This window comes from Nestor notabilis, unplaced genomic scaffold (genome assembly GCF_000696875.1).
Source record: "Nestor notabilis isolate BGI_N333 unplaced genomic scaffold, ASM69687v1 scaffold10178, whole genome shotgun sequence".
Taxonomy (NCBI): Eukaryota; Metazoa; Chordata; class Aves; order Psittaciformes; family Psittacidae; genus Nestor; species Nestor notabilis.
This window is the reverse complement of record NW_009939696.1, coordinates 46,974-74,160: the sequence shown is the minus strand read 5'-3', so window position 1 is coordinate 74,160 and position 27,187 is coordinate 46,974. Positions and strand designations below refer to the sequence as shown.

General features: G+C 38.2%; 1 protein-coding gene across 1 annotated transcript in view; it reads right to left on the bottom strand.

Moving 5' to 3' along the window:
- EIF3H (eukaryotic translation initiation factor 3, subunit H) overlaps positions 1-27,187 on the bottom strand; it is a gene marked incomplete at its 5' end in the record, with an annotated part of 65,288 nt that overhangs the window by 10,913 nt on the left and 27,188 nt on the right. Inside the window, 3 exons of the mRNA XM_010019999.1 lie at positions 2,987-3,136; positions 4,516-4,615; positions 6,132-6,299. Coding sequence (XP_010018301.1) covers positions 2,987-3,136; positions 4,516-4,615; positions 6,132-6,299 — 418 coding nt within the window. The remainder of the gene's footprint in view (positions 1-2,986; positions 3,137-4,515; positions 4,616-6,131; positions 6,300-27,187) is intronic.

Genomic DNA, 27,187 nt, shown 5'->3' with positions numbered 1-27,187 from the left:
ATTTCAGTTAATTCAGATTTCACAAGAGAAACACAAATTTATGCCCCAAAAAGTAAACTGCTCTATACAATTATCAAAATGTACTTCAAAAGGAGAAAGATATTAAGATGCAGACAAAGTACCTCAAATGGGTACAGCTTCAAACTCAGACAAGGTGGGTGGCTGAACATGTGAGAATCTTGATGAAACAAACTCTCCAGAGAAGAACTATGGGTAAATAATCTCACTGCCAAAACCATTGCTTCAGAAGATTAAAAAAGATTCAGGGATGTTCCTGAAAGACCAAAAAAAACCCCACAACCAAACCCCGAAAAAGCCCAACCAACCCCAAACCCTAGAAAAGAAAAAAAAAAAAAAAAAAAAAAAGAAAAAAGTAGTTTAAAGTTACTGCCAACTACTTCTACAATAGCAAAGGTAAGGGAGGAAGATAGGCACCAAAATTAAAAGTTGGTATCTGAAGCGTTTTAGCCACAACTCTTCAAAGACAAAAAATAAGGAAATACGAAGTGAAAATAAAATTCCAAAATAGTGGGGGTTTGAACTCCCCTACTTCAGGCAATATATTCTCTGACAGAGAAATCTTCATAGTTGAATTCAAGTAAAAACTAGTTAAATATTTCAACACGCAGTACAAGTCACTCTACCTTGAATAAACAAGCATTAAAACGTTTTAATCTGCCAGCTGCTGAGTTATACCACTGCAAGATATTACTGAATATAACCTGCCTAGTACCTAAAAGCAGTTGTCAAATATTAAAAATAAAGAACTTTAAAAAGGACACATACAAAAACCTTGAAATAAACCCACTGGGGTAATTTCCAAAGTCTTCTCTCCTTCAATCTAAACTAAGTACCTCAAGTTCATCAAACAGACCAGGTAAGCCAGAAGAATTCTGCCAGGAAAGTCAGTTCAAGAGACATAATTCAGAAAATACCTCTGAAAACTGATGAATGTATTGAATTAATTCTCCATTAGTGGGAAATTCTAGGCTTCAATAAGCTCATGAAAAAGCTGCCAGAATATGGGATAGTAACTGGGTAAGTTCAAAGAAACACACTTAATTGAAAAGGCACTTTTAACCACGTTTATGAAGAATCCCGTTCTACCTGTGTCATTGTCAACACCACCACTGCACTGCTCCAAGAAAACAGCCACTGAAAAGAAAATCTGATTCACTAAGAAAAAAATTATCACTTTTTTTTTTTCCTGTTGTGAAGGATTCCTAAACACAAACGATGATGTTTCCTTTTTCTTTGGGGCTTGTGTTTTTCCCGTTCACTTCTCATCCTGTTTACCTACATAAGGACCAACATAAAAGCCTGTCTTGCACCAGGCTATTAACACCATCATTCCAGAAAGGAAATTAATTTGTACAGTTCTTATCTTTTATCTTGAGTCAGGGCAGTGGTACGGAACAGTTACTACGTAAGATGTAAAGCTGATGAAAAACTTCAAATGTGCTTTGTGATCTGTTCAAATTAATTTCCACTTCCAAAATTGTCCTGCATGACTAGCAACAGCCCGTGCTATGATCCAGGCTGCTGGGTAACCCCAAAATATTTTACAGGTGCAAACCCAAAGAAACAAGCCAGGGAAACGCTGTCAGGTCACCTGGAAACCTGCTGTATTCTCAGTACCATTCTCCTTTTCACGGTAAAGTGGTAGAGCTGATAAGGAGTCACTGTCATCTCTTACATTCAGTGCCCCCCCTCTCCTCAGATGGTAAAAGCTTCGTGATCTTTGACCAGGAAAGAACCTGACAGAAAGCCTGCAAACTCAAGCAGACTGAATATCTCAGAGAAAATTATCCACTTTGTTAATTCCAAAGTGCAAAGTCACAATTGCACTGGACAAAATTACTTAGTAAGTACCTCTTCTGACATCTGTGAATTCCCTTGCAGAGTCAACTCTGTACTGGCCCTCCTTTGACCAACTTCTCTAAAAGCTATCAGATCCCTCAATACATCCACGTAAGCTTGAGTAAAGCAAGTAGAGTGGAAAATTTCTGCTAACTCGGGCAACATATGGACCACTAGCAATACTGGTCCATTAACAACAACCTTACATGTGAAGAGAGAGAGGGGAGTGGAAAAAAGAGAAAATTAAAGAGGCCACTAGTATTTAGCTAGCTTGGTTGTCAGAGTCAGAGGGGATCAGAATCTTGGCAGACAATACCTTGACATAAAGAGAAAGTGCTACACCCCAAAAACCTATTAATGACTACATACCAGTTCCTACGTTTAACAAGACACTGCATCATTTTGTGCATCTGGTTACTTCGGTCAGCCCAGTAATAACCCAATTAACTGTATTGTGTTGTGTAAGATTTAAGCACCACCAAATTTCTGATCATACTGCTAGAGGTCATGCCTAATCTGTTATTATAAATGCATTTTCAGGGAAAAGTGTTACAGGAACAAAAAGTTATTCTTAGATAAAGTTATGAGAAGATCATTCCAGAAACTCTTAAAACAATTTCTGACATCATGAATGCTGGCTGTCATGACAATCAGTCTGAGCATTTTTGCCAGTTTCTCAGATAGAGGCTTTATTACATTAGTTTAGTTTAGTTTCAAATGCATCCTGCTACCAAAGTAGAACAAATGTGCTTCATTTTTTCTTGAGATAATTTCTAGAATTACTTAAGGAATATTTTAAAAAAGCAACTTTTATTTCCAGATCTATTTGCCTGAATTTTCAATGTCAGTATTTTCTTGAATATACACTTCTGAAAAGATTACACACTTCAAGCAGTACAGGTATATACAGATAACAGACTGAATTTAGCCCTTGAATCTAAAGCTTTAGTTTTACCACACAGTTTTTTCCTTCAGCAAAAGAACATGAAGGGTAAAGTGTTAACCCCATTAAAAGTCAAGGCAAAGCTTCCATGGACTGTAATGAGACTGGGATTTCACCCAAGGTGTTAAACTGTGGTTTGGGAAAGCGAATAAAAATACATCCATTATTGTAACAAGTACTTACCTGCTAGCCAGACTGAGCAATTCATGTCTATCGGCTACTGCAGATTTCTTTTCCAGTTCCCACAACATCACATTGATCAGGTATGAATTCTTAATTACAATGGGCACTTCTTCAAACATGTTTTCATAAGCAATATTTGCCTTTTTCAAGCTGTGAAAAAAAGTTTCAAAAATATTTATTACTATAACCAGTAGCTCTCTTGTTCTTTTTGTTGAATTGTTGCTCCAACAACTGGCAATTTTGTAAAAACTCTCGATTTTCTTAGTTCCACAATCAAACAAGAGTCAAGTTTTGTTAAGAGAGCATTTGCATGGCAAAACCTCACGTTTACAAAGACTAGGAAAAGCTGCTCTAGGAAAAACTCTCAGAAGTCAAGCAGCCGCTTTGCTTGCTAATACATTACTTACATGAAAAAGCCTCCAGCAAAAGACTGTACTAACAGGATTAACTCTGCCCCTTCCAAATATTTCACTGATCTCCCTGCCATCAGGGTTTCTTAAATAGAAGTGAGCAGTTAGTTACCACATGACACTGATATACCTTTAAAATCATAACTACTACAATGAAAAACAATTTCCCCAACAGCTGAATAATTAAATATTTTACTGACCAAAAATTAGATTGGCAAAATAAAATAGTGTGTGTTTTGGAATACCTAAATTCCATGGTGGATATTAAAACAAATTTCCAGAGTATATTTTTTTAACTATATATATATAAAAACTACTATTATTGCTTTATAATAAAGTAGACAGTAATACCTTTCATAAAATCTGGAAATAAAAGCATGATCTGTAAGTTTCTAAGGAAATATCTTCTTAACTTCTTTGTATGCATATTGGGTATTTGCTTTTCCTTCCCCCCTCCCTCCCGCCTTTTTTTTTTTGACTAAACACAGATTTGTTTGTTTATCATGGAAATGTTATGTTTTTACTCCAAGCAATGAAATGTTTCCATTTTTCCTCAACGAAGAACGTTTAAGAAGCGCTTTTGCTGTTGAACACCAAGTTATTTGAGGAAAAAAACTACTCAGGCCTACACCTATTACAAGCAGCTTATCTTTTACAACAGACTAATTATTCTACTTTACTCCAGAAGCCTCTGTCCACATGGGGGAGTTAATTTGGAATAAATACAGAACAGCAACTATTCCAGAATACCTGTTCAATTTTCCTTCTGGAAAAAGAAAAGAGCTTTTAAAGACACACCAGCTATTTCCTTTTCCATTTCTGTTTTTATATTCTTGACCCTGTTCCCAGATACAGCCATCTTCACTGTGGTCCTTACAGTCAGTCCACTGACCACCTCCAAAATCAGTTCAAGTGCCACCACTTCAGCTTTTATTCAGATGCCCAGACAGATGTTCATGCCTTCTCAGCCCACTGTATCAGCACAGTCTATCGGTACCCATATATACCCAGTTTTCCCAGCACACACTATTACATGGCATTTTAAAACACAGTATTTCATCACGCTTTGTACCCCTCTGCCAGTAAAACCTATGGAAAACATTCTTTTAAGTCACTTACGCTTCTGGAGAGAAGTCTTTTTCTTTGCAAACTTCCATCAGTTTAGGAGTCAGCCTATATGCCTTCAGTGACAAAGACCCTTGGGCAGTCTTAATGGGATCTAGCATTTAAAATAGAGGAAGTGTATTATTAGTAAGCCCAGATTGTTTTTCTTTCTTTTTTTTTTTTTTTTTAATATCTGAATGACATAAACAGGAGGAAAAGAACTAAGTAGTCCTATTAAAAAAAATTCAGACAAGCAGCAAAGAAAAGCCACTACAGCAGAAGTAATCCTGGAACATAAAATACATTCAACTATACACAGTGAAGATAACTAATAAACATAACTTGGAGAACATGGGGGGGATCTAGACCCTTTCTACTTGCAACATTATTTCCCTATTAAAGGTTTAATTCATGTTTTCTTTAATATGAACTCTCCACAGAACTTATGTAAGAGCTACCTCATTTAAATAAAGATTTTTCCCTCCAGTCATTATGCAGTAAATTAAAATAATCATTAAACAATATTTTATTTAAAAAAAAAAAAAGAAAAAGAAGTAATTTTAGAGTAGCAATAAGCTAATTCAGATCAAGTTGCCCTGCTGCTTCCTGCATAACAGTGTAACTGGTATGTAAAAAGATTAGCTTTGCCTTGACATACTCTACTGAATTCAGGGGGAAATTTTCTAAACAAACTGTTACATTCCTAGGACAAAGAAGCTTAACACTTGCAGCATGATAACGGCTGTAGCATGCCAACATGAGAATAAAAGCTGTGTTAACATTCATGTTGTCTGAAACTTAACACAGTAAAACTTTTAGCAATCGGTGATAAAATGAAAACCAAAATAGACTGAAACAAGTGGAAAATTCATCAAGGTCTGATGATGCAATGTTTCCAGCCAATATAAGTATACTTTAACAACTTGTTCTTTACTGTAATCCAATTGTTAACATACTGAAACAATTTTGGGGCAGCTCATAAGATTGATCGTATTCATTAGTATTTTTTCTGACAGATACTCAGGACGTTACATTTACTTCTCAGCTGGAAACTATATGCAAGTCTGCCAGATATGGCAAACTGTGAGTGTTTGGGGAGGGGGAGGCTATAAAGCTGTTAAATTGCCTACGGTTCTGATACAGCACAGAACATCTGGTCTGGAGAGCTTGAGGAAACACCATTAAATAGGCAGAAAAGAAAAAAATCTTTGTGCTAAGAAACAGTCCAGGTTTTGTATGCTTCTGTCAGAGGTATAAAAAAAACTTGGCAATTCGTGCGATGATTGGTCAGTCACGTACAGAGCCAGACACGCTAGCAAGCGGGGTTTGTTAGACATCTGGTCGGGTTCCACCAGCCCCTTCGACAAGGGAGGGGAGATGAAGGAATAAAAATGAAGCAGCTACTCCAGCATTCCAAAACGTACACATCAGGGCTCTGATAGCAAGAAAAATAAACAGAAAGAAGGAAACCCTGTCTAGACTTAGCTGCTGCTGAGGCTGCCGTAGACACAGGGTTGGTATTTACTTGAAAAGGCCTGCCAGGCTACTCTTACAGGCAAAAGACAGAATACAAAAATAGTAGTAATAATATTAAGAGGGGAAAAGAATAATAAAGGAAACCTCATACTAACCGTAAATGAGAACTACAGACTCCTCAATTGCGTGCTGGTAACTGAACTGGGAGTCCAGGAGGGCACGAGTGACAAAAGAGCCATAGTATGTGGACTGGTACCAGCCAACGTGAAGATGATCAATGTTTACGTGGCGAAGGCTTCGCATCATTTCCATCTGGTATTGAACTAGGTTAAATAAAAAGTATGGTTAAAAAGTAAACTTACACAATCTGTACTATTTTGAGAGACAGCTCGATATTAAATGAGTAAATTGTATTCTATTTTGTTTTAATTTTTGCAAAAGCCTAGAAGTTTGTTTATTCACTGCTGGACTGCCTTCATTAAAATCAAGAGCTTCCTCAGAGAATTAGAGTAAGACTAACCTGAGTAAGCAGACTTTTTTCAGCTGCTGTTAATTGCTGAAGTGATCAACAAACTGTTACACGTCATTTACAGTGTGCTTTACCTTGCTCATTCATAAAAAAAATAATAATAATTCAGATACTGGGTTCCATTAAGCAGTAACATTTTACCATTCAGTAACAAAGAAATATTGTGATCTAAGTTGAAATACTGTCTGGAATTAAAATAGCTTCTGGAATCAAAAGGCGAATTATGTAGTGAGTATATGATATAGAAGATAAACTATTTATGTCTTTTTCACAATGTAAACCTACATTTCAGTATTAGGGTTTAGGGGACCAGCTGTCAGATAGTTTTGACTGCATTTATCTTCAATTTTTCAACACTGTTTCCTCTTTTTAGATGTATATAAACACATAAGTTTGCATGTATGTATATATCATACATAACAGACGCATATATTTATATATACACTAAGTTACCTTAGTAGAGAATATTTTTTTGTCAGGCTTTTTATACCAACAGCTGTAATGTTTCACTGTACCAACACATAAATCCTATTTCTACTAAATGCTTCATTCAAACAGATTGCCTTGATGGAACAGAATTCTATTCAGGAATGTTTAACATAATCCCATCAAGCAGATCAACACACCTTATCACTTACCAGACCTTTTAAACAGAAAGACACTGTGCCTGCTAGTTAAATTTAAGGAAACAGATTTCAGTGTGATTATCAGATGAACCAGTGCTCGAGTGATAGGAAATCAAATGCAGTAACACTACACAATCCTTAAATTTTGTCTGCAGATGCAAAAATGATATCCATTATAAAAGAAAACAACATAAATTAGGGGACAGAACATGCTACATTTTCAGACCCCCGCTTCACATCCTTTCAAGAGCAAAATAAAAATCCAACCATATTCCTTAAAGATATGAGGAGACATTTTTCAAGATTGAGCAAGTATTTTTCCAGCTTATCACCCTTTCAGCACAATCTACATTCTGCAGCCTGCTGGCCCTTTTCATTTAATTGCCATATCTTACTGACTGTATTTTTAAAGTAATCTATGTACACTTATATAAACCCTTGCAGACTTTTCCATCAGCAAATGTTGGTGCTTGTATTCTAGTTCATAATCTCTTAATAGAAATGACTTGCAATCTGTGTTTCATCCAGGACACCATGATAATACAGTGCCCCAAAACTGATACAGCAAATCCATCCAGGCTACAGTCTGAAACCCTGTTACACACAGCAAGGAAAGAGAAGACCTGCACCATTTGGCTCTTGGACTAAGGCAAACCTGAAGACGACACTGTACTGTTCAAGACAGCCAGCCAGCAGAACTGATCAACCAGCTGTTCTGAAGTCAGTATGAAAATCTTCCCCTTTTAAGCCTGCTTTTATTGCACAACTTCCAGGAAGAGGCCAGTTGCAAGCACACTCTTTACACAGCAGCCCCCATGCTCTAGCAGGTAGCATCCCAATGTTGCTCACAACAGCAAAACCAGGATCTAGCTTGTCAAAGCAGCTCAGTTCTTAAACTTCAAGGTTTTGCTGTTTTTTGGGGGGGGGAGAAGATGCTAAGTTTCTAAATTTTACAATTAAAACAAAGACCACAGACCTCCCCAGAACAAACTAAAAAACTCCTGCTGTGACCACAATTTTGAATTGAAAAAGCATATGACCTATTTATTAAATGTAGGCAGAATGAACTATTTTGGTTTAAAGAAGCTTTCAGAGATGTATCTCTGAAAGTAAGACAGGCTTGCTTTTGACATGAAATGCTACAACATGCTAAAACATGAAATTATGGTTAGATCCTTTCAAGCCAAATGAAGTTATGAAAAGGAAAAACTAGAAAGGGACTTTCAAAAGGAGCTGAAAGAGATAAAAGATTTTTTTGAGAATTAATTTAAATGTGAATTTTAGATGGCTGAGGCTAGACTGCTCCTTGCAGTGGCAATTCTCTTGTAATTGAGGACACTGTCAAAGTAGAGGTAGTCACGTAATGCTGGGAAAAAGATACTTACATCTAGATTCCTATGAAATCAAGTGATTGACCCATGCAGACAATTTCTCCCTTAAGAGATGTAATGTAGGAAATACCCAAAAAGAACATCCAGATCTGTTTACAAACTTGAACAAAGATGTATCATGCTCTTAAAAGTGTTCATCTCAGAAGTAACTGGTAACCAAGTTCCAAGACAACTTCTTTTCTTAAACACGGAATAAGCAGCAATATGTAACTGAACATAAATGTAAGTGATATTCTCCAGAAGAAAAAAGACTCACTGAAAACCATCCAGATTTCAAATCAGCAATTCCTCCTCTCATGACTGTTAGCAGTTAGATGATAATGAAGGCACTAGCGGAAAAAATCTCAAAGAACCAATAAAACATCAGCAGCTAACATCTCTGCCTTAGGAAAACAACTGCAGAAATTAAAACATGATGCAGTCCCCACCAGGGAGAAGTGGAAACTCTTTTAACCAAACATATATATTTTATAACATATATTAGTAGCTAGATAGCTCCAACAAGCTGCCAACTTGCACAAATGGATAACAGCCCCCAAGCTGCTTTTATTGATGTCGTTACCACTGTTTCTTTACAGTTTTTGCCCAATCTACAGAACATCTTTTTACCTAGACATTTAGCACAGACCAGGCAAGGGCTCTCTCCTACTCAGTCCTCAATCTGTTAAGATTTGGGACAGTCATGCGTTTCTACCGAGGTTTCACTGTCTCGATGATAGTCCTTCCCAAGCCACACTGCAAGGGTGCAACTAAGCCTGAGTGCCCAGAACAGAGGTTAGAAAGGCAAAGGGCAGGAGAAGAGCCACGCTAGGATCCTTCCCTCCTCTCCCCATCATTTAAATAGTACCTTCATTTTTAAGCAAATTATTTGTTCAGGAGCATCCTTATGATGAGGAAAACCAACAGCCATGCTTGCACTTCTCAGTGTGCTTCCAGCATTGAGAATGCACAGCCTCTGGCTCTTGAGCCATCATGATCTCCTGAACATCTCTCAGGGCATTTTTTATATATATATATTTTTTAAACAGAAGATTCTCTCTTTTGCGATTATTAAAAAAAAATAAAAATCCTTCCTCTAAAAGGGCAATTCTTTTGTTAGTCTGCAAACAGATGGGGGTGGGGGTGGACTTAATGAAGCTAGAAAGTGTTACTATAACTTGTCTAAAGCAGATAAAATGCAAAACTATACAGTATGGGCGTTTTGCTTAAATATGACCGACTTGTGTGAATTTGTACTAATAAAATCCCTTGACTGAAAACAGTAAACCTTGTACAACAATTTGGTGGATATTCTTCCCCCAAATTCAACTACATTCTAACAAACTTGTAAAAGATTAAAGAAAATACTAAAATAATGTAAATTTCTTCCTCTTGCAAAAAGTAGTGGCAGCATTAGCAACTTTATCTGGGCTTTAACATAAAAGAGGTATATACCCTACCTTACCAGTAAGAAAATAACATACCCCAAATTACATAATAAACCAGAGACAAGACCAAGAACTGAACGCTAATGTGGTGACCCGTTCAACAATGAGACAACTTAGCCATGTTCTCTAAATACCTTAAAATATCCTCAGTTAATAACTTCACTATTTGAAAACCTATTTTAAGAATAGGTCAAATCAACTGAGTCACTGGAAAAAAAAAAAAAAAGAAAGGTCCATGTGATGATTTCAAAATGCAAACAAATCTAAGACACAAGAGTCTACAAACAACTGGCAAATTCACACCCTTCTTGAAGTTACAGTTTATTTCTGAAACACTTCCAAAACAAGTGTTCTTGTAGCAACCTGATACATGATGCGAGTTTATTTGTCACTATAACTGTATTATTTGTATTTCTTTATAAACAATTCATAAACTCTAGCTCTCAGGAGGTCACACATCAATGTACACGTTGCCAAAATTTAGTCCTTAAATAGTTATCATTTCCGTCAGGTGAGACACAGTTCAGCCTGGCCTCACTGAGACTGCTGGTAAATATTGTAACACATGAAACCCTGATCAAAGATGCCCTGGAAGCAGTATGTTCGATGGCACCTCAGATGCTCAAGGCGTTAATTTCCAAAATGTATTTTAAATTCATATGTCTTAAGAAATCTAGTTTTAAAAGTAGCAACCAACCCGGCTCCTAAAAAGCCAAGCCCCATCAAAGTGGAAGAACGTCAAACCCATGCCATAGCCTGGTATGTTGCTGCTTATCCACCTCACTGCAGCATATGCTGCCCACAGGCGGCGCTGCCGAAGGAGGTAATGAGCAACTTCATGCTAGGAACCACTAACATCTGCACAGCCTTCAGTCTGGATTTCACAGTGAAGTGTTTGTCTTGACTCACAGTTCACCAACTTGTCCTTTAACTGTGAGCTCAAACTGCAGAAGTTACACATGTCTTCATAAGGCCGGTCACTGACACAAGAACAAGGCAGACCTTTCCTGCTCCTTCACTCACAGCAGCCTCCTCTAAAGGATTCTTTGGAGTACCTGTGTTTCCAGAATCTTGAGCATGCAGAAGTCAGACAAACTAAAACTTAGTGTTGTCACTAAATAAAATTTACTTAAGACTGTGCATGCTTTCCAAGGGACACAAAAGTCCATCAGAAGAAACATCTAGCCTCCATGCTTAGCCATTGTCTGAATTTAACTGGCAACATGAACATCACAAATTTAAGTTATTCTGGTCAAACTATACTGAAAACCAGCTAAAATATTCCTTTTATGGAACCACTACTAATGTGGATAGTATTTTTAAGGCAATAATATGTCTCTTTTGAAGTGCTACCATGTGGTAGCATGCGTACTGAACAAGTGCTATACACTTAGCAGCACAAAAATTTCTGTTTTTCTATACATATTAAGCTTTGCCAAACCACATGTATGCTTCAGACAGTATCTTCAATGACTAAAACAAGTTAGCAGATGCTAGTTCAAGGAACCAGTGTATCCATTTGAAAAGATGGAAAATTGATTTATTTAATTAAACACAGAGAATTATGGAGACAAGAGATTCATTCATTTCCCTCCACAGACACAATCTCAACTAATAGTCTAAAAAACTGGGAATCATCATGACTGCATCTATTGATAACAATTCCAATTGTGAAGATACAAATACAATTAGTACCACAACCAACTTATTCTGATTAAAAAGTAAAAAAGATGGGCAAAAAGAAACAAGAGTTCAGAGTTAATTCTGGAAAAAGCAATATTTTATCTCAAAAAGCCTGTAGATACTGCTGAAATATATTTCTTAAGCCTTAAGTGTACAGAACACAGGCATGCACATATTTGCAGATTTTTATCTATATCCAACCCCACACACACACACTTCTCCCAAGACAAATGCACAAGCTCAGTAACTCAACAATTCTCCTATTCAAGGAGAAAAAAAATTAAAAGTAAATATTGCCTTCCTCAATAATATTCATTTCCTTCTCTGAAATATCAAGTCAGGGTTACAAAACAGTACTCTATTTTATGCATTTCTGCTATACTGCGCTGGAAGCACCTGATCTCCTCTAAACTTGGAAGCTAAGCAGACCAGGGCCTGTAAGCAGCTGGATGGGGAAAAAAAATCACCTGAAAATAGGCAAAAGTCCAAGAGTCATAGTCAGTCATAAGACCACAAAACCAAAAATGAGTCAAAAGACCTAATTCAACTCCATTTTAATTGCTAAATTCAAGGACGAAAAAAAGGGCAGAACATATTTGTCTAAAGTACATGAATTTTTTTCGTAAGGAATTGTTATATTTTAGTAAGTTAGCCACTGTGGTGGAAAACCTGCACACCACCTGAAAAGCATGCTTTACTAGATCACCTTCATTTATGCTACTGCTGCAGTAAGAGCAATCCCAACAGTCTTCCATGACTGAGGCTTTGCTATTGTCCCGATGCTTTCTAAAGCAAAAAGTCCTTCGTTTTATGAGAGAGAAGCAGAGAAACAGATGAGGGAAAACACTAAAGTAACTATTCACTGTGTAGACTCAGTGAACTCACTCATTTTTAACCTTGATAGCAATTCAAAGTTAGTTTTACTACAGCACTGTGTGGTATTGTGCTCTGCAGAAAAAGGTATGGGACACCCAGAGGAGGTATCACAATCAGTAGGTGAATGGTGAAAAGTAACAGGAACATAATAAAAACAGTTTTGGAGAGCTTCTGTCTGGAGACCCCCAAGATTCAAGCATGTACCTCCAGACTGTTACGTATTACCAATTTAGGCAGCAGTTGCCCCTGCATAAGCTCCACCACAGTTGCTGGTTAGAGGCTTGGCAGTCCACGCAGAGGTAACTGTCTTCATGTTTCGTACATGGCACCACACCACTGAAGGTGGAAACTGCCCATCACTTCCTTGTTGCTTTACAGAGGTGACTCCAAGACATGTGCAAGCATGAGGACATACCTCCTTCCAAGGCGGGACAAGGAGGAAAGGGTAGCTCTCTCGCTGGTGGGAATAAAGGAGGATGAGGACAAGTTTTCAGAGGAAAAGAGTAAAGCAAGGGACTGGGTAGCATGGGGATGTGCGTGACAGGACACCACTTCCTGCACATGTGCTGGCACTCTCCCAGTGTTTTCTGACAGCAAGCTTGGGTCTCTGGTCTAAGCACACAACCACTGAATTAGGAGGCAATCAAATCAATCAAGCTATCATTTTATTAACACATGAGCAAAACATGCCAATGAGCCTTTGACAGACTAAATAAAATTCACTGACCACACGATTCTCTGCACAACTCACGATAATGGAAACTTGTCCTATTCTTAAATAAATACACCCAAGCCTCAATAATAGTCTAAAGAGGACTGTCAAGGTAACTTGCAAAATTATTTTCTAAGGCATGCAACATTATTCCAAAGGATAAAAGCATTTTAATACTAGCTTCCAAAAGTATTAAAACACTCGAGTCTTCTAAAGCATTTTTTAATTCAGAAATCCATTTTAAACTAGCATCTTGAAACTGAAGCTGAAATCAAGCAATGTAATTTCACTGTTTTGTTGACAATGATCTTCAAGGAGCAACTGCCAGAAGAAAATGCAACCTATTGTGAAGGTTTTCTGCCATCTATTTGGAGTAGTTTTCTTGGCACTTATATAGAAAGCTCCATCTTCACAGTATTTTACAAACTCTCGTCGCTTAATCCTCAATCTCCTCCTACACTGCAGGTAAACACTATCCATTTCTAAGCATCTATTTGGCTTACTATAGTGCTACTTTGATGTTGACTGAAGATGGATTTGATACAAAATCTTTAGCAAGAAAAAAAACTTCCAGTCAGCCTACACTGCCATGACAGCAGTAGATTACACTACTAAAAATGCCATCTGGGCAACTTAATTCTTGCTTTCCTTTTAAAAGAGCAAAAAGAGGCTATCTCGTTTCATAATAAATATCAAATGCCTAATGAAAGCATCAAAAGTTTTCTATTAGGAATGCATTCCCATGAACTTCAGCACCTTGAAGTCTTTACTTATTTTGTCCAATAAGCGTCATTACAAAGCAGGCTTAAAGGCGTGAAAAGGAATCGGCATGGTTAAAATCCAACTATATGTTGGAGTAACCTTGTATCTGAATAAACACCTCTTTAAAAAGAAATAAATTTTCAAAAATTTAGTAAGATTTCCTAACAATTTACTGGCCATTGATTTTTGCTTGTTTACTCTACAATGTGAGGCTACATTAAAAGAGAAAAGCTCTTTCTTTACAAAGTATTATCAATATATCTACCTTAGTGCTACACATTACAAAGCAATTAAACACACAATCACACAAAAATGTATGGGGAAAATCTAATTACTTTCCTACATAAATGTTAACCAGATTAATGTATTTTTATGACATTTTATATTACATAAATGCTCAGAGAGGTTATTAAATTATCTGGAAAAAATTGGGAAATGTTTAAAGATTAATGAATTACACGGTCATTTTTGCTTTTTTAATTTAACACAGATTTTCATATTCTAAACAATTTGAAAGCAGAACAGGGACAAGCACTGAAATGGAAACAGCCCAGCAACCACTGCACTTTGGAAATCAGTGTCATACAGCACACATCACAAGGAGGTCAGTCTCATTTTGTCAATAACTTCTCAGTAAGAGAAGAAAAACAGTAACGACTTCACATAAGAGGTTTGGGGGCTTTTAGATGCTCACTTCTCCTTGAAAAGCAGGAAAAGAATTTTTTTAAAGCTTCAAAATTTGGGTATCCTGTACCACTCTGAAGTGTTTGCATTGCAAAAATTCGAAGGGCAGAGGGAAGAGGAGGGACATCTTCAACAGCTTACTTAAAGCCAAAACACCCATCTTGTGTTACCACATACAATGGAGTGAGTGGTTTTCTGATGCTTTAGTATTAAATAGCCACATGTCTGTTTTGAAGAATCTCTCACACTGTTCTTCAGTTTCAAGCTCACAAAATGTGGTCCATACACTGAAGCAGGCGTAGCCCCCATAAAACAGTTTTCCTGAGTAGTCCTTATAGTAAATCAGGATTCATTAAAAGAAAAATCATTGCTACAGACTGTTTCTTCAGTTTAAAGTTACACAAGCTATTTGTTTTCTGTGACCTGCATCAGCCCGTCATGTAGGGATAACACTGTCAAACATTTGGCAGAGAGAATCAGCCAAGAAAAGTTCTACTTTTTGGCAAAACAGAACAACAACATGGTAGCTACTCCTATAAACACATCTTTTGAATCAAAATTTCACAAGCATATAGTTTTCAAATGTGTTACATGCACTAGGAAAAAAGATGAGTGTTGTTTTCAGCCTCAGGCTTACAGCTTCTTCCACTGGGGGCCTATCTGCGTACAGCAAGATCTCCCCACACACCAGCATAGGCTTGAAGCAGTTAACATCCACTGCTCTTTTAAGGAAGCAAAGAGGACCTCACATAACCCCCAAAATTCACATCAGTTTTACAAAGTCTACCAGTTTTATCTGGCCCAGGTGCTGCTACTCAAACAGCAGTAAAATGTCATGTTCACTTCTTTCTTTTCAGTAAAAAAAAAGCACTTAACTCTCACCCCTCATTTAAAGCAGTAACTAGGACTTTTGTATAATACCTAGAGGAACAAAATGTCACAAGGACATTTCAGTATATCTCTTGCAACACTCTTAAAACACCACTTGACACTTCTCTGTAACAGATCCCCATTGAGCAGGGAGCCATTTAACTGTCCATGACACAAAGAAAGACTGAGACATCCCATCCAGCTAGCTTAAAGAGCAATGATTAAACTGCATGAAATCTCCAACCAAGGGCAGCTTCCATAGATCTCTGCTGTACTACCATCTATGTGCACTCCTAACCACGGTCAGCAAGGTCCTCAAGCCACGATCAACATAACTTTAACTCACACAAGGTGCGAGTAAACCAGAATCCAGGCAAAGTCCTACCCAGTAGATACATGGGAAAACATCTCTCCATTGTGAGATCCAGGGTGAGCCATTCGCTTTGCCAAGCACTGACTTCCAGATAAATTCAATTAGGCCCCCTTGCTTGCAATCCTTGCCACGATAAGCATCTTTGTCCTTCTTTAGTTTGCAGACAGAAACATCTGAGTGATGGGTTCCCTGCTGGTTTAGTTCTTGAGCTATAGATCCAACTGAACAGGAGACAGACATATTCAACATCACTTCTTATCACTGGGCAACTTTTCATCAGAGAGGGGAAAAAAAATCAGCTTTTATTATCCTGGTGCTAACACAAAAAGTTCTTAACATGCAGGTTTCCGAAAGGATAAATAAATGACACCTCCATCTAAACACTTCCATAGATGAAGTGAAAGGCTTGTGCGGCACATGTGGATTCTGTGGAGCCATACTTAGCTGATGACTTACGACAGCCAGAACTGAGCATCTGAAATAACCATCCCTTTTTTACATGTATTGAAATATTCATAAGGGATACATGTTACGCTGCTATTTTACTGTAGTATGATGGTTACCAAAAGCTGTTCTCAATTCTCCCTTAGGGTAGTTCAGAGTTTGTGAAGCAGTATGAAGGAAACTAATTGTAGGTGGGCTTAAGAGTAAAAAATTAAGATTTTCCATGTTGCTTGAAATATAAAATATTCAATTTTGAAGGAAGAATATGACCAATGGTTCAGAGCTTGTGAAAGAATTGGCTTGAAAGACCCCTGAGTTATTGTGATTACATGACAAGACGTTTTCACATCTCATGAAAACCTACGCCTTTTTATCAAGTCCCCCCTGACAAAGGCCATGGCACAATCATTTTGGAAACTGCTGGCTGCACCAAGAACAGCATTTTAAATCAAATTCTGACAGAGGCAGTCCCTTCCTGCATGTAAAAACTAGCCTCCTTCAACTCCTGAAGCCAAATAGTATTATGTAAATGTCAACATGACAGGCAATAGCAGTAGCACCGTATTGGAGATGCAAAAAGTTATTTAGTGGCCATGGATGTTAGCAGGCAGCCAGAGGTCCCAGTGATGAGAGACACGACATTCTGACCAGAAAATCAGCATCCAGAACTGATGGCAACCAAATTTTCAACACATCTCATCCCATACAGCTAAGCATCGATGTCAGTAGAAAAACAACGTGTTAAGAATTTTGGAGCTGATCAACTGAGGAAGTGCGTTATGCTTCATTAGGTGAAACACTGGGGGTTTTGCCAACTCCAACACAGAGATGTTCAAGAACATCACTACTACATTGTTGTACTGTCTCCTTATGACTGCTGCCACAACAGCTATCAACTAAGCAGCATGTGCAACATTTAGTTAGTGAAACATTTTAAGGTACTTATCGCTTCAGAAGTGTACAGTTTCAGGCATAACAACACAGATTTCTAAACAGCTCCAATACGATGCTTTAACACAGGGTTAGCAGCTTACAACACAGGCGCCATGGAAAGCCAGCAGGTAGTTTTGAATGGTGCAGTTGCTGCCAGTGAGCTTTTTTGACACAAGAACCATGAAAGTAACTTTTCCCAGTTCTCACTACCTTTCTACCAGAATGCTCACTCCTTAATTGGGGGAAGACAACCACAATTTAGCATGCCATATTGATGGGGGAGGGGGGAAAGGGGAACCTAGTCCTTGTTTTAACATAGAAGAATCTACAGAAGTACTTAAACATGGTTCAGTCTTCAAAGGCTTTCCACATGGATGTGCACAAAGTAAAACCTGGTAAACCTGGTACAATTAAATGACATTTCAAATGGCTGAGACAGATCCAGCCCAGTTGAGCTGGTGCATAAACATTCTCCTAATCCCAAAACTATTTCTGTATCAGCCTTCCAACCTGAATAGTTAGCTATTAGAGGTCGCATCTTCTTCCCAAGGAAATCAGATTTCTCATCATCCCTTACTGCTTCTTTATTTTCATGTATGTGTATGTACATACACACAAATATGGCAGGGGAGGAAGGTGGGGGGGATATACTTCTCCCCCCCATATTAAATATACATTTAACCAAGAATCAAGGTGGACACCATGGTAAATGTTAAGACACATGGCCATACATGAAAAAAAAGATGTTGTAAAGCAAGTTCAGCAATAATGGAAAGGCAACTTCTCGGCAACAAACAACACACAGAAGCCTGACAGCATGTTTCTTTGCAGTATTACGGGGTTCATCTCTAACCCTCTCCTCAATAAAAACAACCATAAAAAACAACCAACCAAAAAAAAAATCCAGTTTATGATTTCACACCACTGCCCAGCTAATAACCTGACAGGGAATTCAGACCAAGTCAACTCTAAACAATTTCATCATGCATTAGTGCCACAGTTAGGAGCTATAGCGCTGCACGGCATCTACTGAATGGCAATACCACTGCTTTTACTCAGTTGAGTTTCTAAAGCCCAGGCTAACACTAGCAATGCTTGCCATTAATATAACTTCTTCAATGTGTCCTCAAAGAAACAATGAATCCGGGCCAGCTTTAAAAAGTCTTTCCCATAGCACAGCAAGAGGAACAATAAAAACAGGAGTGGTTAGATATTTGAGGTGGAAGACAGTCATGCCTTCTCACAAGCAGCCTTTGGCATCTTAACAACTTAAGATCATGCACTATGTTCAAATACAAAAGATACCAATTAATTTAAAGAAAACTAAAACCCACAACAGTTTCAGAATATTAAATTTGGAAAATAAAGCTCATGGCTTTTAGATCAAGCTACACAAGACAGAGTTGGGGTGAATTTCTCCACTTTCAAGGGCTTGTAACATCATACAGCAGGATTCTGCAAGCCAAAGCTAATATTTCAGCAACATAGCACTTGCAACTTTTATATCTAAGTGGGGCTTGTTCTTTTAAAGTAGCCAAGAACTAAACTCACACCCTGTTTAAGCAGGCAGAAAAAGTGCTCTGTGCCAAGGAGGAAGTTTTAAACTTCAAGTAGGTTTTGTACATGGGAAATGAGCTGGGAAGCAGGGGGACAGATCCAGTCCAATCAATTCTCTACTAAGTAAGAGAAAAAGCACAGTGTAAAGTGCAGTGCATCAGAGCTGGAGGCAGGAGGCTGCGGTTCTGTTTCTCGCTCAGCTGAAGGACTCCCTGTGGGGGGCTGGACAAGTCAATTCTTTCCATTCTTGCATCTTCTCTGAAGCTTATAAACCCCTGGGACACTATTCACCATTTAGTTTGAACGCAGCCCAAAAGCAAAATAGCCTTGTTTGAGAAAAACATGAATCACTGGATCACTTGGTGGTACCTATCTATATTTCACTGACTGCCAAAATGCCTTTGTAACTAAATTATATTTAAAAGTCTGAGTTATAGCTGGAGGAAAAATGAGTTCATCAAGATTAACACTATTCAAACAGACTTCAGATAACACAGTGACGATGAGGCATGCAGGGTTGTGATCAGCAGCTCATAGTCCAGCTAGAGGCTGGTGGTATGTCCCAGGGGCCAATATTGGGTCCGATACTCTCCTGTCATCTTCATTAGTCTTCTTAGCCTGGAGAAGAGAAGGCTGTGTGGAGATCTCAAAGCAGCCTTCCAGTATCTGAAGGGAGCCTATGAAGGTGCTGGGGAGGGACTCTTCATCAGGGACTGTAGTGACAGGACAAGGGGTGATGGGTTAAACAAGGGAAGTTCAGGTTAGACATAAAGAATAAGTTCCTTACAGTGAGGGTGCTGAGGCACTGGAACAGGTTGCTCAAAGACGTGGTAAATGCTCCATCCCTGGCGGTGTTCAAGGCCAGGCTGGACAGAGCCTTGGGTGACGTGGTCTAGTGTGAGGTGCCCCTGCCCATGGCAGGGGAGGTGGAACCAGATGATCTTTCCAGCCCTAACTATTCTATTAGTCCCCTGGATGATGGCACAGAGTATACCCGCATCAAGTCTGCAATGACACACGACTGGGAGGAGAGGCTGATACAGCAGAGGTTTGTACTGACATCCAGAGCGACTTCAACAGGCTGGAGAAATGGGCCAACAAGAATCTCAAAGTTCAGTGAAGAGAAGCACAAAGTCCTGCGCCTCAGGAGGAATAACCCCACGTGCTAGAACATGCTGGGGCTGATTGTCTGTAAAGAAACTCTGCACAAAAGACCCTGCTGTCCTGGAGGAGCCAGCAACGTGCCCTTGCAGCGATAAAGGCCAGCAGCCTCCTGGGCTGCAATAAGCCGAGTATTGCCAGCAGGTTGAGGGAGGTGACCCTTCCCTCTGCTCAGCACCAGTGAGACACATCAGAAGTGGTGCATTCCATGATGGGCTCCCCAGTTCAAGAGAACCATGGACTTACTGGAGAGAGTTCTGGGACAGGTCTTGAAGCTGACTGGAGACTAAGGGTGTCTGTCACACAAGGAGAAGTTGAGAGAGCTGGGACTGTTCAGCCTGGAGGAAAGGAAGCTGAGGAGGATCTTATCCATGTGCATAGGAAAATCAACTTAAACATAAGATCAAATACCTAAAAAACAAACAAAAAACAAAACAACAAAAAAACAAACAAACAAACAAAAAAACAAACCAAAAACTAACCACAAACCTGTGAGGATGGGCAGGCTCTGCAATGAGCTGCCCAGAGAAGCTGCAGAGCCTCCATCCTCAGAGATGATCAAAACCCAAGTGGACAACCTGTTCCAGCTGGCTCTGCCTTGAGCAGGGGGATTGGACCACAGACCTCTAGACATCCCTTTCCAACCTCAGCTATTCAATGATTCTATGACTAGAAAAGATGGCTTAATGAATTAGAACACAGTAAACTAAAAAAATAACTAAAAAAACCCACCAAACCTTAATTCAAGCCACGTAAAACACTGTTGATTATTTTATTATTTGGAAGGGGCCAAGATAACAAAAGTTCTGCTAAATACTAAGAAAAATTATGGCAATCTAAATACTCTGAGTTTGGTTTGAGTAAAATACAGGCTTTTAAAAACAACCAACCATAGTGTGAAATTTCATCAAAGGAGACTTTTTGTGTTTCAAAAGTACTTATTTTCATTCTGCATTCATCTTTTTGTTAGTTATTGAAAACGCTAAAAGCAATTATGCAGAGCACTATATAATTCTCAAAGGATTCAGCCTAAATACTTTTTCAAATGCAAACAAGACACTAGTTACAATAGGTACAAAATTTCTGGTTAACAGCCACAGACTATATTTATTTTACCCACTCTCATTGAATGTCAAAAATGTAACAGAAATGGATTCTAAAAATTAACATGGGTAAGCCAGTCTGAAAATATTTTGTTTCACAAACTGTGCTTACATTTGCAACTGCAGTTCAATATGGTAAGCAAACATGAAAATACAGAACTGTCAAAGGACAGAAAGGAAACAAAGCCAAGGACTGAATAACACTGAACTGCCATGTCAAGATGACTTGAAAAAGAGAGGCCTAGAGAATTCATTTTGATCAACAGATGGGGAAACATTGCAGAAAGAAACACAAATTAAAAAGCATCTCAGCACACTGACCATGATCACCTCTGTTTAAAACTGCACTTAAATGAAGAAAACTGAGAACTGCTGTTGCAGCCATCAACAGCAAAGTCAGTAAATTCTCTTGAATAGTAATTTAATCAGGAAAAAATCTACACGAACTGCTGAAGATCCCTCTGTAAGGTATTACAAAGAATGATATTTTCTGAAGCATTTCACTGAAAACCAAAAATTAGCATGTGCCACAGTTATACATTCATATCAGAAAACTGTTCATAATAATAAAAGTTTAATGAGCTGAACAGTGACAACTTTGAGGTATCTGGAAAGGTGATAATTCAGTTAAAATAAGCTCAATTTTTGTTTACATTTAACAATTATTTTACACTTCCCAATGTATTTTATATATCACAACCATAGTACCAGGTGCCAGCAGGAAATACTGCAAACTTTGTCAGAAGTTTTCTCTGCCTCAGAAGACATATGTTTATAACATCCTCAGAGTCACCAACCAGACACTTAAAAACTGCAGTTTGTGTTTCCAACACCTCCTCCATGTTTTATTGTAAGAATATACTCAAGGAAGCTGAAAATAAATAACCCAACTTTCTTTCTGTAGGAAGACTGTGAGCCACAGCGCTGCTTATTAGAGAGCCTTAATGTATCCACACAGACACAGAGCTTATGGTGCGCGTGCAGAGTCCACTAGAGACTACTAGAGACCCGGTATAACCCAGTCCATGCTAAACCATACCATATCTGCAATGGACAACCCTTCAGATAGTTTTTTGGCAACTGCCTAAACTAGCAATATGATCACTTCAACACAGCTGAAAATTTGCCTATTCCACTGTTGTCTTTTAAAGGAGAAGTGGAGCCCAGGCTGTTCTCTACTCCTCTATTGCCACACGGCCATGTGGCAATGAAAGTCTATCTGCAAGGCCTCCTTTCTTAGGCATCACTTTGGAAGCATGAGGAGGACAGAAATACTACCCCAGACTTAATGACATGCCAATTTGCTTTTAGGATAGACTTCCAAATTCTATTTTGGAGAGCAATTGCTGATCACATCACACTGGCTCTGGTAGCCAGCTGTTGTTTTAAAAGATAGCTATAAATACATGAAATACTCTCCTGATACTACTTCTCTATGTAAGCAATTGTAGCTGTCACAAGCAGGCTATGCAATTAAGTCCCGAAGAGGAAAGACGTTTACACAGCCACAAAGGAGAGATCCACAGATGGAAGAGTGTGTACACAGAATAGCCTTTTGTTAAGGCCTGCTCCATGTTACACAAGAGTTCACAAACTCTTGATACAAAGTGCTTTTAAAATGTCTCTTACTTCTCTCAAGGACAAGAGTAATAAAGAACTTGTTTTCCAGTACTGCAAGTGCAAGAATTGCATTCGATTCAAGTCTGACAACTTTTCTACAGAACTCAAGTGTCACATTCAGGTCTACAAAACAGGGTCAGATTTAAGTGTTTACTTGGTTCCTACTGACCTTCTAGTTGTAGTTGACTTACAATTCACCCTGAGTTCTTTTAGTAAGTTTGCAAACAGGGTATTTCTTTTTCATGGAACTGATACAATGAAAGAAAAGGCAGAAGGCAGAGACAGTGCCCGATGACCAACACCATTAAATGCGCCTGACAAACAAAAATCACTAAACAGACTTTATAGACATTAAGCTTGCCATCCTCCACAATTTTCACTGATAAAACTTTCCAGCACATGGTTCTGTTAATATTCCTGAACCACGAGTAACAAGTACTACGATTTTTGTTATCAGACACCAAACATGCATCAGCTTTAGGACAATCTGACAACTCACACCTGGCAAGGATAGCACATGGTTTTATTCCATGTGCTTCACAAGCACATGAGCAGGTGGAGGAACACAGAAGCTGAGTTTCTAACCCCCTGTCCTGCAGAGAAGTGATGGCCACTGTGCAAAGACACAGTGAAACACAGAAGTGTCCCAAAGATCAAATTCCTTCCACAACTACCAACAGAATCACCCTCTCTGAGGGGTCTCTTGACATTCACACTTATTACTGAAAATAAATACTGAGGCTTCTTCAACCAAAAGATTAGTGCAAGCTGTAAATGAATTTTAACAGCAAATATGTTAGATATTAAATCACATTAACTATTAATGAATAAATATAAAAGTAGATGATAAGCTTACACAAACGAACAAACCCTGCTCAGTTTAGGGCTACAATATCTTTACAAGCAAGCTTAGTGTAAATCAAATTGGATCAATACACGCTATTATAAAGTATCTTGTTGAAATATAGCTTAAAAGAACTATATATTTAAGAGTCTAAATAAAAATATATTTAATGTGAGACATTACAATGCTTCTGCAGGTTATAAAAGGGTTCCTTTATCTCCAAATGCCCATAACATGTTTAAAATACATTCTGAATTTCATTTCTCACAGTGTTTGATATAAAAAACAAACCAGAAGGTTGCCCTAAAGATAAATGAAACATCTGGTGAAACATGTAATAAGCTTCAGGCTCACATCTGCTACTGAAGTTAGTATTCCTGCACCATAGCTACAAGCTCTATACAAAGCTCTAGAAGAATAACTGAGAACAGGGAGGATTATAGGGAACACATTCCTCAATCTAAATTGATATTTCCTCTTCCATCTGAATCAACATTGTGCTTCCATATGTATGCATTAATGTCCAGCACTAACACTCAGCAGAAAATTTCTGAAAGTAGAATTGTCTCATTTAAAATCTATCCTATTATTTTACATCACTAGGGGGGTTTAGACAGTTTTATGCATGTGCAACCATTTACGTAGGCACATTTATATACAGATATATAGATGAATGTGATCTACGTAAAATGAGATCTACATACATACATACAGTTTTCACTTGACTTAGACCACAAGCAAACTTACGATTAATTCACCCATATGCCACTGCATTTAACAAATCTTATTTGTAAAGAACAAAAGGCATCACTACTGTAATTACAGAAAAGTGAAGACCCAAGTATTTTCAAGTAATAACTGATAAAACTGAATCTAAGATATTTCCTAAGGAATAAACTATGTGTAACTTGCATTCCTGTTTCTATAAGAAGGTTGCTCAATATTTATCTTTTTTTTACCCATTCACTCCTAAACTTTCAATTTCTTTCATAAACAGCGACAGCAAAGTGTTTACATTTAATGCCAACATAAATTGTTTTGTATTTGTGACATTTTAAAAAGACCCTTTTGTGCCAGGGAGAGTTTAGAAAAAGGCAGATATCTGCACAGCAGGGAAAAAACCCACTTACATTTTGCAACAGCTGTGAAAGATCAGTCCTCCGGAGTAACTGAAATCAACGGCAAACCGAGAAGTGTTTAGGAAATAAAATGTTTCCATCACCTCATACTATCATTCACTTCCATTAGCACTGATGAAAGAGAGGCTGGATTTTACACAGTGTTATAAATGGTAGGAACATTACTGACAGTGGAAACAGAACTGGTCACTAAACAACGGCTAGTGACCACGAGAACTGGTCACTAAACAATTCTGACATCAAACCTGGGACAAAAATCAGAAGAATAAATACCCTTTGTGGGCGTTTGGTTTGTTAAATGTCAAAGACAAAGAAGTGATATCCAGACCCAAACTTATTCTTCTTGGATACAAATTTCATAGTAGAACTGAATAAAACGTTTAATGCCGTCACAGGAACACTGAGACTTTTTCAACAAACAGACCACACGTTAACACCAACTGTGTTGCAGAGAACTCTCTCAGTACAGGTCCCTTTTCTCCCACCTACCTTTGCTTAATAGCCTTTTTTATTATAATAAAAAACATTTTACATGAACTTAATGCAAGACATGAGACAAAAACAGGGAACAGATGAATGCAAAGTGGTCAACTGGGGGAAACAGAGATTAAGAGCTGGCCGTGGAAAACACAGTTAAGGGAATCGTGTCATGATATAAATCATGCGTGATACTAAGAATCTATCATGCAGAGACAGAATTGCGATACCAAGCATACCAAATTATTAGGTGTTGATGTTTCGCTTGTGTCATGCCCCTTGACACCCTGCAGAAAAGTGATGAAAGGTCCAGAAGAACGGATAAAGAAAGAGACCACCTGTGACAGTGAAAACCCAGAGGTGAAGGGGAGGGCACTTGTGCTTGTTTGCTTTTAGGAAAAAGCAAGAAAGCTTCAACTTCTGTTCCAAACAACTGCTGGAATAATCTACCTTGCAATGTAACTTCAAAATGCTTTGAAGAGAAATGTGATGCAAAAGTTTTTCATAACTCAAATCAGCGGGGAAAGTGGAGAGAGAGACCACAAAAAACCACCCTAAACCCTCGAAAAAACAAACCAGTACAAATGACCAAAATGTTATTCTGACATGGATAACCCCATAATACCTGTATGCTGGGGTCTATAAACCATTATCTGTTTACACTACCTTGTCCAGGTACAGCCCTTTGGAGGAATCTCAAAGTATCCTTTAAAGATAAATACCCAGCTAACCGGACTTTGTGAGCTCATAGTTCTTCCCTTAATGACAGACACAACAGTTACTCAGCTTTTCTACACAATTTGATACATAAGCTGTGAGACAGACAATGTTTTGCTCAGGTTTATTTCAGAATTACTGTATCTGACATGTTATCTAGATATTCAGCGAAGAGTAAAACAAGTCACCCCCATAATGTTCACACTCTTGATCATTTTATGATGAAATAAGCTCCAGTGTGTTAACAGACAACAACAGAAAAAAGATGGGAACAAAAATGATACTGTTTCATGTTACACTCAATCCTTTACTCCAAATTGCTGCCGAAATGAGTGGTCCCTCCTCTTCTTCCTCCAGCTACGTGACCTGCATCAACTTGTTAGATTCACTCTCCAGCAGATCAGCAAACTAATCTGACTCACTTTGTGGCCATGCAATTGCAAGGGAGGAGGCAGGAACACGCAGCCAAGTGCACAGAGGAAGAGCCGGGACCCCTCCCATGCCTTGGCTGTTAGATTTGATTACATGTATTACGAAAGTTCACCTGCAGACAACAAATCACTCCTGCTAGAATGAACAGTATTGTAACTAGAAACACCCAATCAATTCTTTTTCTAATACATCATTCAAAATCTGTCCTAATAAAACAACAAAGAAAGGGGAAATTGCATGTTATGGTTAATTTAACATTCTTGAAACCATCCAACCTAATCAATACACTGCTGCTTCTAGGCCGCAATATAAATGCCTCTGTTACCTAAGATTTGCTTTGCCAGAGAGTGAGCTCTGAATGACAGATGCTTGAATTACAAAATCTAACAGCCAAGAGACCACTGTAAGAACATATTTAAATTAAACATTACCTACAAAGGTCTCCCTGTAACAACCGTCATTTGCTTCAGAAATGGCAGTGCAATGAAATGGTCTGCTCCTAGTAATGCGTGCCCTAACAAGAGCTATAACTCATTAGGAGTATCACAAGAAACTTAAATAGCATTAAAATGATTAAAGCCATTCACAACTCACAGGATTTATCAAATACTACATATGCCTTACTTTTTCACATATGAGTAACTGAAAAATGATTGCAAAACTCAAAGCAAGAGCCCTGTGACATTAACTGGAAACTTCAATTCACTAAAGTTGGACAAATCCATATTGAGACTACCCTACTTATGGAAACTGGATTTATGCAGCAAATGATTAAAAAGGAGTGTTGGAATTCTGAAACAATAAATCTTTCCTTTTTTTAAAAAAAGTCTTCTGTGTAAAAAGCTATGTAG